The sequence below is a fragment of the Urocampus carinirostris genome, chromosome 17, assembly GCF_059441175.1.
Source record: "Urocampus carinirostris isolate Australia breed hairy pipefish chromosome 17, RoL_Ucar_1.0, whole genome shotgun sequence".
In the NCBI taxonomy this organism is placed as follows: domain Eukaryota; kingdom Metazoa; phylum Chordata; class Actinopteri; order Syngnathiformes; family Syngnathidae; genus Urocampus; species Urocampus carinirostris.
In genome coordinates, this window is record NC_142365.1 from 1,908,880 (window position 1) to 1,922,502 (window position 13,623).

Below are 13,623 nucleotides of genomic sequence, written 5' to 3' on the forward strand. Positions count from 1 at the left end.
TTAATAAAATAACCAATTCTCAATGACCGATTCTCTATGTCTTCTTTTATTTCAGAGCGTTTTATTAAAAATGTTGGGGACTTAAACCTAACACAGGCCAAAGTGAGACTGAGGTTATTTTGTGACGAAATTCACAACATTCTACATCAGGACAATGGCAGAGAATAAAACACGGGGTAGGATCTTGTCTTGTATCGGATTCTTATTTAGGGATGTTCATGATGTCAAAAACATTGTAGACTTCAGAATCGTATTTGGCAGCTTATCATAGCGTTAAACCAGCTCGGTGGCCTTGGGGGTAGGGCGCCCGCTCCGAGACTGGGAGGTCGCCGGTTCAAGCCTCGGCCGAGTCATACCTAAGACTTACAACATTGGTACCAATTGTCTCCCTGCTTGGCGCTCGGCATTAAGGGTTGGAATTGGGGGGTTTGCTCGCCTAATGACTCCCAACACATCAGTTGGGTTGAGCGAGGGGGCTGGGAATCCCCTCCTCGGTATCAACCTCCCAGAAAGACTCTAGCCACCTCCCACTAGGGCAGGGATGTCAAAGTCAATTGCACAAGGGGCCAAAATTCAAAACACACTTAGTCGCGGGCCAACCAGGATAAACATTTGTTGAACACACTTCAACTGAATGCTTTTGGACTATAAATATGAATAAAAACAGACAAGAATATTAGATTTAAACCTTAAATCACTTATACAGTATCTATTATTTAGCTGTAAATAAAAATATCTTGTTAAATGATACAACTTAGAATTTAACTTAAACAACTTAACATTAAAATAACATTCAAATTCCTTTGCTCCTATGTCAATGTATATATTAAAAAAAAACGTAAATATCCCAAAAGATTTTGCTCTTCTTAATATATCTCCTGTCAAAAAAAGAAATATGAAAATGCTACACAAATTATTTTGTAAAAACGTCACAACATTCTGAGAACAGGGAGCCTGATGTGCTTACCTTTGGCGCAGACTGAGTAGGGTGAGAAATGGGAGGGAGTGCTTGCACTTTCTGCATAGCTCCACCCATCCCTCCCACTCACCCAATTAAATCACTTTAAGTTCTCTTCCGGTGTTTTGGCGTATTTACAATTTGTTCTGTGGATTCATCAAAAAGTATCTGAACACTGAACACAGATTATATAGTGAGCTTTTATAAGAAGGATTCTTTAGCGTTGTACAGCCAAAAATTGTAGTGAAAACGTGCCCTATCTACTCTGAAAAGTACTGTCTTGTAAGTCAGTTTGGGTTTGGCTTTGCGTGTATCTGAACAGGATCAATGGCTCAAGTTTTGTACGAGCTGGAGAAAATTTGCATGCAATTACATTTGTCTCTGAGCCATAGGTACTCACAGAAAGAGCCGTATCTGACTCGCGAGCCGTAGGTTCCCGACCCCTGGTATATAGTATAGTATGCGTCATATATGAAGGAATAGGTACAGTGACTAAAACAGTCAGAATAGGATGTCCAGGGATGAGACAGTGTTGTTCATATTGACGGGCCAACCAGCTCAGTAGCCTAGATGGTAAGGCGCCCGCTTTGAGACTGGGAGGTTCGGGTTCGCGCCCCGGCCGAGTCATTCCTAAGACTTAAAAAGTGGTCGGCGGCGCCCTCTCTTGGCTGCGGCTGCATCGGGTCAGATGCAATCGACATTTCGTTCTGTGTACATTGTTACACAGAATGACAATACAAGGAAATTATTATTATTATTATAACAATAATGTCAAATGGTTATGCGGGCCAGATAGGATGACACGGCGGACCGGACGTGGCCCGCGGACCGGGAGTTTGACACTGTGCACTAGGGGGATATGGCTCCGGTGTATATATATAAATCATAGCGTCAAACAGAAAGTGACTCGTTCGCTGCCATTGACTGGTATAAACTTCTAACCTGATTTGTTACTGAACTGGAGGTCTCATCTCATCTCATCAGCTGTACCGCTTATCCTTATTAGGGTCGCGGGGGTGCTGGAGGCCATCCCAGCAATCATCGGGCAGTGGGCAGGGGACACCCTGAACTGGTTGCCAGCCAATCGCAGGGCACACAGGGACAGACAACGCTCTCGCTCAGTCACACCTAGGGACAATTTGGACCGGCCAATCCTGAAATGCATGTCTTTGGAATGTGGGAGGAAACCCACGCAAGCACGGGGAGAACATACAAACTCCGCACAGTAAGTCTGGTAGCTGGATTTGAACCCACTCAGGAGGTTCCCAAGACCTTAGAACTGTGCCGCACACGCGCTAACCACTGCGCCGCCGTGCTGCCCTGAACTAGAGGTGAATGAGTTTCAATGATGTCAGAAGCAAAGAGCATTCACATTGACAAAAGTAGGAGTTCTACTCGTTGATGGAAGGGCGTGGTCGGGAGGTTTTGAGTCTCGGGCTTTGTGATCCAAGGCTCATACTTGACCGTGTGGGAAAAGGCCCCTTCCAGGTCAGCTCCTGTGAGCTGTTCCAGGTCAAAAGATGGATTACCATAGTCAAGTCTCTCCTCAAATGGTGACGGCCGTGGGTTCCTTTTCCTTGATGGTTTCAAGCCTTTGAAGGTCTTTTTCGTTTCACTTCTGCACACACGTTATTGCGTTCCTTTAAACAAACAAAAACAAAAAAGTTCCTGGCATGCATCGAGAGTCAGGTTTCGTTTGGATTTCTTTGATCAGATCATCGCTGATGATACGGTGAAGCTTCATGGGCATCGCCACAAACCCAACAGGTCAGACGGGTCCTGCCTGGGACGGTCTTTTTGCCTGTCTCCGATTTGACGCATTCTATGTGTCTGTCTCACGGAGACCTTACAGACATGTGGGCTGTTTGGAGGCTCTGGACTTTCTTGTTGCTGCAAACCGGCACCGGAGGGTTTCGAATTCTGACGGGAGATGCAAGGAATCACCAAGAGATGACGGAGGAAGCCATTTTGAACGTCACCGTCCGGTTGTGCCGAGATCTGGCCGAAGGCGAGAGGAACCGCTTTGAGTTTCCCGTGAGTTTCCGTTCAGTTCGATTCCCTTCGGACTGGACCGTCAATTGTTTGTGTGTGCGCATGTGTTTATCTTCTGTCCGGTCCACACGTATTTAAAAATAATCGGGCTGTCTGAAGTCTAGAAAATAACCGTCTTGGGGATGTTTTTAAATAGGATTATTTTGGTGGTATGTTCGGAGTGATTTGCTTCAATTCTAGAAAATGCATTTTTCTTGTACTTGTTCTATTATAATAGTTATCTAATTCCATTCTTAGATAGATAGATGTATAGAGAGATACTTTATTCATCCCCATAGGGAAATTCACACTTCCAGCAGGATCCTTTTGTTGTTTATAAACAGATTAACAGGATGGCCTCAGGGTGCTGTGTTGTAGTTTAGCAACAGCGGAGTAGGTGACGTCACACGCTAGGCCAAAAGTTGGATGGAAATCTTTGTGCCCAGGGTTACACCGCCTCGTGTTCGCGTGGATAGCGAGTCCGCCTCCTCTCCGCTTCCCGCAGGCTTTTGTGACTCTATCTATCAGTGCTGAAGCTGGGTAGCTCCACGTTAGCGTCCAGGATGCTAGATGTGAGCCACATTTGGGTAAAACACAGCAAACTGCACTCCCTGTACGCTTTGATGTTTTTCACCAGCACAGTCAGTTCGTTGGTCTTATTTGGTTGAGAGTTCACATTTAGCATGATTACGGACGGTACCGAAGACTTGTAGTTGTAGTTTAGCAACAGCGGAGTGGATGACGTCACACGCTAGGCCAAAAGTTCGACGTCCCTGCAGCAGATGGAAATCTTTGTGCCCAGGGTTACACCGCCTCGTGTTCGCGTGGATAGCGAGTCCGCCGCCTCTTCCTGCAGGCTTTTGTGTCTCTGTCCCTTTTAAACTGAACTAAAACCAGAAAACAGGCTTCCAAAGAGATTCGATATTTTGTATGCAATGCTAATAAACAAGGAAGCAGAAAATGAAGACTGAATCCATGGCAAGTACTGTACTGTGTGTGTGTGCGCAGTCGAAGCCCTTCACTGCCGCCGGGGTGGCCAAAGCCTGCAGGGCCCAACCTTCTCTCCAGAACTTCCGTCGGGCCGTCGCAACCATCGTGTTCTCCAACGTTGGCCTGGAGATGGCTGAATCCTTCGACACCGGTCTCCACAAGATAGACACTCAACACACTATCGCCACAGGACTTCAAATCGTCGAGGCCGAAAGCAGGCGGCAACGTTTTCAGGCGGCCCGGAAAAAACTTGGGGAGGTGCTGCACATGGTCCAGGTGGTACTTCTCGTCCTCTCCCTTAACCATTCTACCATTGCCTAACTCCTAAAATGCTTTCTTTTGTTTGCCTTCAACTGGAAGGTTTCTTATTTCAGTCATTGGCAGGGAAAGGGCGATGCATCACTGAATTCGGACCTCGTCCGAGCCAACGTCAGCGTTGACAATCCAGCAGGTAAATTTAGACAGTGGCGTACACACGGGGAAACTAGGTGTTGCTATAGTCCACATGTGTCAAACTCCCGGCCCGCGGGCCACGTACGGCCCGCCGTGTAATCATATCCGGCCCGCAAGACCATTTTACATTATTGTTATGAATGGCCCGTCAATATGAACAACGCCGTCTCATCCCTGGACGTCCTATTCTGACGTTTTAGTCACTGTACCTATTTCTTCATATATGACGTATACTATACTATATACCAGGGGTCGGTAACCTACGGCTCGCGAGCCATATATGGCTCTATGAGTACCGTCTTTTCCGCACTATAAGGTGCACCTAAAAGCCTTTATTTTTTTCAAAAGCTGACCATGCGCCTTATAATACAGTGCGCCTTATATATGGATCAATATTAAGTCGCAAAGTCTCGCAACTAAGGCAAGCAGCCGCCGACTCGATTTTCCCCCGAAGGCGAAGTAGTCCGCGGTGTATGCAGGGATTTATTTACCGGCGTTTCATTGGCTAACCAATGTGTCAATCATCATTTGAATCGATCACTATTGGCTTAAGTTATTCGGAGGTAAAGGGGGCGGATCCTTTTTATCATTTACAGGCTGGCATTGGCTTGAACGGCAAAACAAAGCCTGCAATTGGCCGAAAAAGATGAATGCGTATAGCACGTGGCTGACGGCATACAGAAAACATTTTTTTACTATTCTGTATTTGTAAATATTTTATTCTCCTGGATTTACTAAACTCACGGATATAAGAGGACCATGGCTGCACATTATTATGAACACAACGACTTCGGTGAGCTACTCTGGCTATATATATGATCCCTGTATCTTTTTTCAGACTGAACTCAATGTTTCTGTGATAAGCGGTGCAGATAATGGATGGAATGGAGTGTCTATATTTAAATTAAACTCAATTCCAAGTGTTTATTGTCATATATACAGTAAAGTTGCGAGCGAAAAAGAAAATAGAAACTAAGGAATGGTTGGCATTTCTTGAATCCCAAGACTTTAACCTTCCGAATGATGGAACGATGCATTTGAGTGACATGGTACGGACACCGCATCCGCACGTGCTCTTGACACGTATTTGCGTCTTTGCAAGCTTTGGGAATTTTAAGGGGGTAAGAAGTTGGACTGAACTATCTGACTGTTTTGTCCACGTTCCCATTGTAGCGCCTTATAATCCGGTGCGCCTTATGTATGTCAAAAATAGGACCAAAAACTATTTTTTCGGGGTGCGCCCTATAACCCGGTGCGCCTTATAGTGCGGAAAATACGGTACCTACGGCTCAGAGACAAATTTAATTGCATGCAAATTTTCTCCATCTCGTTCAAAACTTGAGCCATTAATCTTGTTCGGATACATGCAAAGCCAAACCCAAGTTGACAGTACTTTTCAGAAAATATATAGGGCACGTTTTCACTAAAATTTACAGTCAAGGTGTCACACCAAAAAACTCGTTTTGGCTGTACAACACTAAAGAATCTTTCATATAAAAGCTCACTGTATAATCAGTGTTCAGATACCTTATGATGAAATCCACAGAACAAACTGTAAATACGCCAAAAGACCGGAAGAGATTTTAAAGTTATTTGATTGGGTGAGTGGGAGGGATGGGTGGAGCTATGCAAAAATTCCAAGCACTCCCTCCCATCTCTGCCCTACTCCGTCTGCGCCGAAGGTAAGCGCATCAGGCTCCCTGTTCTCAGAATGTTGTGACCTTTTTACAAAATAAATGCTTGCATCTGGTTTTGAAACTAATATGTATGAAAAAAAGGTTTAACCGATCTTGAGTCATTGCACGAAAGAGACAAGTTTAAAGTGGTATGTTTGTTGATTTTGGGACACGGGCTCTGGCATTATTCTCTTTTCATAATTTTTCTCAAATCATTAAAAATAAATGTGCTGAAGACTAAGCTTTTGAGTCATAAGAGCAAAAAAAACGTAATGATTAGCATTGTTATTTCTGAAAAATACATGTTTTATGTATATTAAGATCAAAGCGGCGCCGCCATGAGCGGCTGCCTTTCCAGCAGCTCCCCTGTTATCTCTCACTTTTTGTGATTTTTTGTTTTATTGTCTGCTTCTATCTTCGGTGTTTTTCTTCCCGTTTTGACAACTACACTATGGATTACTTCTATCCTATGGACATGGGTTTTAGCGCACAAAAATGCGTTAATTCAAGGAATCAACTCCTTGCCCTAGAGGATTCTCGTGCCGGCGTGATGAAGGGGCCTATCGTGGAGGAAGAACCGGAGCTAGCGAAGCGGCTAGCGGCGTTATAAGTCTTCGGTACCATCCGTAATCATGGTAAATGCGAACTCATGACAAAATAAGATCATCGAGTGCTGGTGGAAAACATCAAAGCGCACGGAGAGCGCAGTTGCTGTGTTTTGCGGAAACGTGGCTCACGTTTAGCATTCCGGACGCTAACCTGTAGCCACCCGGAGCTCCCCGGAGCTATCCGGCTTCAACGCCGCTATACAGAGACACGAAAGCCGGGGGGAATCGGAGAGGAGGCGGACTTGTTAACACGAGGTGGTGTATCCCTGGACTTTCACAAAGAAAAGATTTCCATCTGCCGCAGGGATGTCGAACTTTTGGACTAGCGTGACGTCATCCACTCCGCTACAAGAACCCCTAGGGCATCATGTTCATCTGTTAATAAACAACGGGGTAGACTGCTGGAAGTGTGAATTTCCCTACGGGGATGAAGAAAGTATCTACCTATCTATTTCCAGGTTTTGTAACATTTTCATATTTCTACTTTTGACAGGAGATATGTTAAGGAGAGCAAAATCTTTTGGGATATTTAAGTTTTTTTTCATATATACATTGACATAGGAGCAAAGGAATTGGAATGTTATTTTAATGTTAAGTTGTTTCAGTTCTAAGTTGTATCATTTAACAAGATATTTTTATTTACAGCAAAATCGTAAATACTGTACAAGTGATTTAAGGTTAAAATTTAATTTTCTTGTCTATTTTTATTCATATTTATGTTCCAAAAATAGAATAGAATAGAATGTCTTTATTGTCATTGTTACAACATGGGATATGCCGTGACAACGAAATTGGACGACTCCAGTTCCACATTTACAGTGAGGATAAGGAAACAAAGAGATAAAGGAACAAAGAACTAACTGACTTTGTTGTAAGTAGGCTTTGTTTTCCTCCGGGGTAAACATTCAGTTGAAGTGCGTTGAATAAATATTTCTCCTGGTTGGCCCGCGACCCTAAGTGTGTTTTGAATTTTGGGCCCTTGTGCAATTGACTTTGACATCCCTGCTCTAGTCCCTATGTGGACAAACATGTCTCTTGTTGGCAGGAAAGAACAGTCATAGCAGAGCGACCAGCAGGACAGAACCCGGCAACGGGATCGACAAAAACAGGCGAGCCACGTCGGCCACCAGCGAGATCCTGGAGAGTCTTCGGAGGATGGCGGGGGACAAGCCCTTTCTACAGTAGGTTGCTCTGAGAGTAGTAGCACCACAGTTTTTAAACCAAGTTCCAATTTTTCTTCTCGTCATGCAAGGATGCTAGGCCTCTCTCGAAGGTCGGACAAAACCCTGTGTCTCGTGATCGACACCACGGAGAGCATGAGTGACAAAATAGAGGCGGTGAAGGAAGCCTCTTCCTTCTTGATCGACAGCCAAGTCGAAAGCGATAATCAGCCTTCCCTCTATGTTCTCGTCACCATCAACGATCCAGGTCGGTACTTGCGATGTAGAGTAAAGGATTTTATACATTGGACTATAAAGGGTTTTATACAATTGAATACAAATTTCATGCAAAAGATATTCACGGACTGGGCTGCGGTACCGGGTCAGGGCACCCTGGTGGAAAATGTTGTTTACAGGAACGGCGGGAACGGGACGTACGGCTGATAAGATAATCAGCACATCCAGACGCAGAAAGGCACTGATGAGGTAGAAACGCTCGGTGTTGGAATTATTGGGAATTAAAATATCAAAATGTAGCGTTTACCAAATTGTTCGGATCAGTTATCTGACTCCATTAACTAAACACAACTTACGTTCACCCGACAATTTATGCGTGTTCGTTTCTTGAGGGAAAAGATGAACAGGAAAGCCGACATTTCCACACGGGGGCAGATTTCATTTCATTAACACTTTAACTGTACTCCATCGAAAACGGCCGAACATGTGTTGTTGAAGTCTCTAGGAAGCCTTTTTCTCAAGTCCTTTAGCTTTCCTTGCATAATGGCGTGCCGACTCCTCCCACAGGCGCGCCAAGGAAGGCCCCTGGGCTTCACCATCTCGTAGAAGAGTCCCGATGTCTGGGGTACTCAAAACAACAGGGCCTTTCTGCATCACCAGCGTCTGGATGTGCTGATTATCTTATCAGCCGTACGTTCCCTTCCCGCTGTTCCTGTAAACAACATTTTCCAACAGGGTGCCCTGACCTCGCACCACAGCAAGTCAGTGAATATCTTTTCCGCTAAATGTATTTTGTATTCAATTGTCTAAAATCCTTTATAGTCCAATGTATAAAATCCTTCAAGAGAGAGCCCCCAAATCTTAAAAATAAGATGGAAAATCCCTTTGATCGGTACAGGGTCTGAGCTAGTGATCAGTACGAGCGACCCGAATACTTTCAAGGGTTTCGTTGATGATTTGCTAACAAGCGGCGGAGGAGATGAAGGCGAGTCGAGTCTCACCGGTCTTCAGGTAAAGCCGTCCACAAGAAAATGTGTTGTTTTTCAAAAGGAAACAATGGACACAGCATGAACGTGACAAATACATAAAGAAAATCACTAACCGTCAGATCTGAAGTGATCGTTTGCGTGTGTATGGGAGAGCTTATCAATATTGACTGATCGTAGGAGAAATTCAGACAAAGACTTTTGGTATTTGGTATCTTTTTATTGCAGTTCCAACGGGGCGGAGACAAAGAAAGAACAAAAAATATAACTCAACAACAAAATAATGTTATATAATCTGTTCGAATAGGGGTAGTAAGAGGCAAATGCTTATATTCCCTACCCCTTTATCTCTCATCTCATTAGCCGTACCGCTTATCCTCAGTAGGGTCGCGGGGGGCTGGAGCCCATCCCAGCAATCATCGGGCAGTGGGCAGGGGACACCCTGAACTGGTTGCCAGCCAATCGCAGGGCACACAGGGACAGACAACTCATTCGCTCATTCACACCTAGGGACAATTTGGACCGGCCAATTCACCTGAAATGCATGTCTTTGGAATGTGGGAGGAAACCGGAGTGCCCGGAGGAAACCCACGCAAGCACGGGGAGAACATACAAACTCCGCACAGAAAGTCTGGAGCTGGATTTGAACCCACGACAGGTTCCCATGACATGAACTGTGCCGCACAAGCGCTAACCACTGCGCCGCCGTGCTGCCACCCCTTTATCTTCCCTATGAAATACACCAATGATAACAACAATAGTAATAATAGTAATAATAACAGTTATGATATAACAATAGCAACATTAACAACAAAGTTAACCATAGTTCTAGACGCACTATTTCTCGTATCACTCATACTCCACCATCCTCATCCCTGTATTCCGCCAGTAATGTTTTTTTTTTTTTTTTAATGAAAATTTGAACACGTGAATAGTTGGACATTGTTTGATCTGGTCTTGTAAATTGTTCCAAAGTTTGACTCCGCACACAGACACGCACATACTTTTCCTGGTGGTTCTCACCTTTGGGATTATGAATTGACTACAGCCCCTTAAATTATAATTTCCCTCTTTCCGAATGAATAATTTATGGATGTTTTCTGGCACTATGTTTTTGTTGACCTTAAATAGCAGTTGTGCAGTGAAAAATGTCACTAAATCATCCAATTTTAATCATTTGGACTGCAGGAATAAAATCTGAGTATGATCTCGATATCCTACCTTGTGTATGGTTTTTATTGCACGTTTTTGGAGGATAAAAAGGGGACATTGTTTGATCTGGTCTTGTAAATTGTTCCAAAGTTTGACTCCGCACACAGACATACACATACTTTTCCTGGTGGTTCTCACCTTTGGGGTTAAGAATTTACTACAGCCCCTTAAATTATAATTTCCCTTTTTCCGAATGAATCATATTTGGATGGTTTTTTTTTGGCACTATGTTTTTGTTGACCTTCAATAACAGTTGTGCAGTGAAAATGTTTACTAAATCATCTCATTTTAATCATTTGGACTGCAGGAATAAAATATGAGTATGATCTCCATATCCTACCCTGTGTATGGTTTTAATGGCACGTTGGAGGATAAAAAGGGGCTGGAGTGAACAGAACTAGAGGACAATATCATAAATACAATGCATTATAGTTTAAAATGAATTTTGCTTTATTAATGATTGAAATGCTTTTAGATACTTTAGTTTGTATGTGTCTGATGTGTTTTCTAGCTTCATTTCTTCTCTATTATGACCCCTGATACAGTGTCTATTGCAGCACCATCCATTTTTACTTCTGTATCTTGATTTGCCTTGCGATTACCAAAGAATATTACCGTATTTTCCGCACTATAAGGCGCACCTAAAAGTCTTAATTTTTTTCAAAAGCTGACCATGCGCCTTATAATACAGTGCGCCTTATATATGGCTCAATATTAAATCGCAAGGTCTCGCAACTTACGCAACAGCCGCCGACTCGATTTTCCCCCGAACGTGGAGTAGTCCGCGGTGTATGCTGGGATCTATATACCGGCGTTTCATTGGCTAACCGATGTGTCAATCATCAGTCAAATCGATCGCTATTGGCTGAAGTCATTCGGAGCCTCGGATTGGCTAGAGGGCCAAAACAAACCCTGCAATTGGCAGAAAAAGATGACTGAATAGCAAGCTTGCTAAACCACGCCATAAAGAAACATGTTTTATTAGTCTGTATTTGTAAACATTTGACTCTCCTGGATTGACTACACTCACGGTTGTAAGAAGACCATGATTGCAAATCATTATTGAACGTGAGAACTTAGGTGAGCTATGCGGCTTTATATTTTCCCGGTATCTTGTTCTAGAACGATCTTGATGTTGCTGTGATGAGTTGAGTGAATTCAACTCAATTCCAAGTGTTTATTGTCATATGCACAGTCAAGTTGCGAGCGAAAAAGAAAATAGAAACTAAGGAATGGTTGGCATTTCTTGAATCCCAAGACTTGAACCTTCCGAATGATATTTGAAACGATGCATTTGAGTGACATCGTACGGACACCGCATCCGCACGTGTCTACGACACATATTTGCTTCTTTGCAAGCTTTGGGAATGTTAAGGGGGTAATCAGTTTGCACGATCCGACTGTTTTGTCGACGTTCCCATTGTAGCGCCTCATAGTCCGGTGCGCCTTATCTATGGAAGATATAGGACCAAAAACTATTTTTTGGGGGTGCGCCCTATAACCCGGTGCGCCCTATAGTGCGGAAAATACGGTACTTTGGTTTTATTTCAATTTAAATTTCCATGTCAAGCTGGCGTTGACAAATGCTCCCGGTGGTGCGGACATTCTCCTCTTCACGGATGCCCCGGCAAAAGACCAAGAACTCAAGTCCACCGTTATCGGACTCATCGAGCGAACTCAATCAGCGGTGGGTGGCGCATGGTCCCCCTCTCCTCAATAATTTGTCTCTGGAACAAGGTTTTTTTTTCTCCATCCAGGTGTACTTCCTACTGACATCGGCAAACAGTGGGCGGCGGAGACGACAACTCGACCGCCAGACTCCGAAAGTGGAATTCGACACGCAACTGTATCGAGACTTGGCCCGAGTCGCCGGAGGTCTAGTTGTAGAAGTGGAGAGTGACAAATTAAGGGAGGCCGTAAGGGACATGGGGCCACTGGTCAACGGCCCTCTGGTAGCTCCATTTGTTTTCGTAAGGCTCCAACTTGTATTGGAGCGCTCTTCACCGTGTTTCTCGTTCCTCTTAGGTGACACTTTTCCAAGTATTCAGGACGGAGGGATCCGAGGAACAGTTCACTTTTCAAGTTGACAGTACCATAAGCAAAATCCATTTTTTCTTCACAGGAGAACCACCTATCATCCTCCTCACCGACCCTGATGGTGAATCCAAATACACACAATACAGAAAACTTGGACATCTGTTGCGGAGTACCACAGGGTTCTATCCCGGGTCCAAAGTGATTTCATTTATATATTAACGATATTTTTAATGTTTCAAAACTATTGAAAATCGTAATATTTGCAGACGACACCAACATTTTCTATTCAAATGATAAATGATAACTATATTGATTTGGTAACCTGCATTCATCATGAATTAATTAACCTAAAAGTATGGGTGGGTATGAATAAATTAACTTTAAATTGAAATAAAACCAAAATAATGTGATGGATAAAATAATGACTCGCAACACGTGGTAAGCTTTCTCTCCTGGCTTTGATCTCTTTGATCTCCGGCAAAACGAACATCAAATGCCACAGAAACAAAATGAAAATCAATCCAACATCATTTTTGCCGTTCCATGTATTCCGTTACTCCCCAAACCTGCACAAAATGGAGTCATTTTATTCCTATTGAGTTTCTTTTGTCTTTTATTAGCATATTTGGTATTGGAGCAATCCAAAAGTAATTGAAAGTAATCCAGTTAAAGTAACCCTACCCAACCCTGTTTACAACACAGTAAATGGAATTTGTCTCCCTTCTTTACTTTGCAGACGATTTGCAGTTTTTGGATTCCACAAGCCTGCCCCCTGTAGGAAACTTACAAACATTGCAAGAGGAAGCGCGAGTGGGAACGTGGAAGGTAACGCTGGGGGAAAGCGATTCGTCGGCGCTGAAGGTGACAGGTGAGTGCTTTTGTGGATATGAATCAAAATAAAGCGGCAGTGGATCAGGAGGTAGAGCGCTCGTCTTGGGATCAAGAGATCGCAGTTCGAATCCCGGCTCCTCCGTGTTACATGTGGAAGTGTCCTTGGGTAAGACACTGAACCCCCAATACCCCCAATAAGCAGGTTAGCGCCTCACATGGCCGCCATAAGTTTTTTTTGGACGGCAGTGGCTCAGGAGGTAGAGCGCTCGTCTTGGGATCAAGAGATCGCAGTTCGAATCCCGGCTCCTCCGTGTTACATGTCGAAGTGTCCTTGGGTAAGACACTGAACCCCTAATACTCCTAATGGGAAATGTGAAGCACACTGTAACGCGCTTTGGGAAGTCTTGACTTGAAAAGCGCTATAGAAATGCAGTTCATTTCATT

The 13,623-nt window shown here is 43.9% G+C and overlaps 1 protein-coding gene across 3 annotated transcripts in view; it reads left to right on the top strand.

The window, feature by feature from the left end:
- Positions 1-2,738: 2,738 nt before the first annotated feature.
- Positions 2,739-13,623, top strand: part of LOC148348908 (von Willebrand factor A domain-containing protein 7-like) — a 56,168-nt gene continuing 45,283 nt past the window's right edge. For 2 of the 3 annotated variants that reach the window (XR_015847450.1, XM_088321772.1), the window contains exons 1-10: positions 2,739-2,992; positions 3,998-4,255; positions 4,340-4,430; positions 7,762-7,897; positions 7,969-8,144; positions 9,012-9,124; positions 11,882-11,998; positions 12,069-12,263; positions 12,337-12,469; positions 13,085-13,216. Coding sequence is in view for 2 of the 3 variants with exons in the window: in XM_088321772.1 (XP_088177898.1) it covers positions 2,783-2,992; positions 3,998-4,255; positions 4,340-4,430; positions 7,762-7,897; positions 7,969-8,144; positions 9,012-9,124; positions 11,882-11,998; positions 12,069-12,263; positions 12,337-12,469; positions 13,085-13,216 (1,561 nt within the window). In the remaining variant the exon portion in view is untranslated. The remainder of the gene's footprint in view (positions 2,993-3,997; positions 4,256-4,339; positions 4,431-7,761; positions 7,898-7,968; positions 8,145-9,011; positions 9,125-11,881; positions 11,999-12,068; positions 12,264-12,336; positions 12,470-13,084; positions 13,217-13,623) is intronic. The other variant, XM_088321773.1, reaches the window with a different exon arrangement.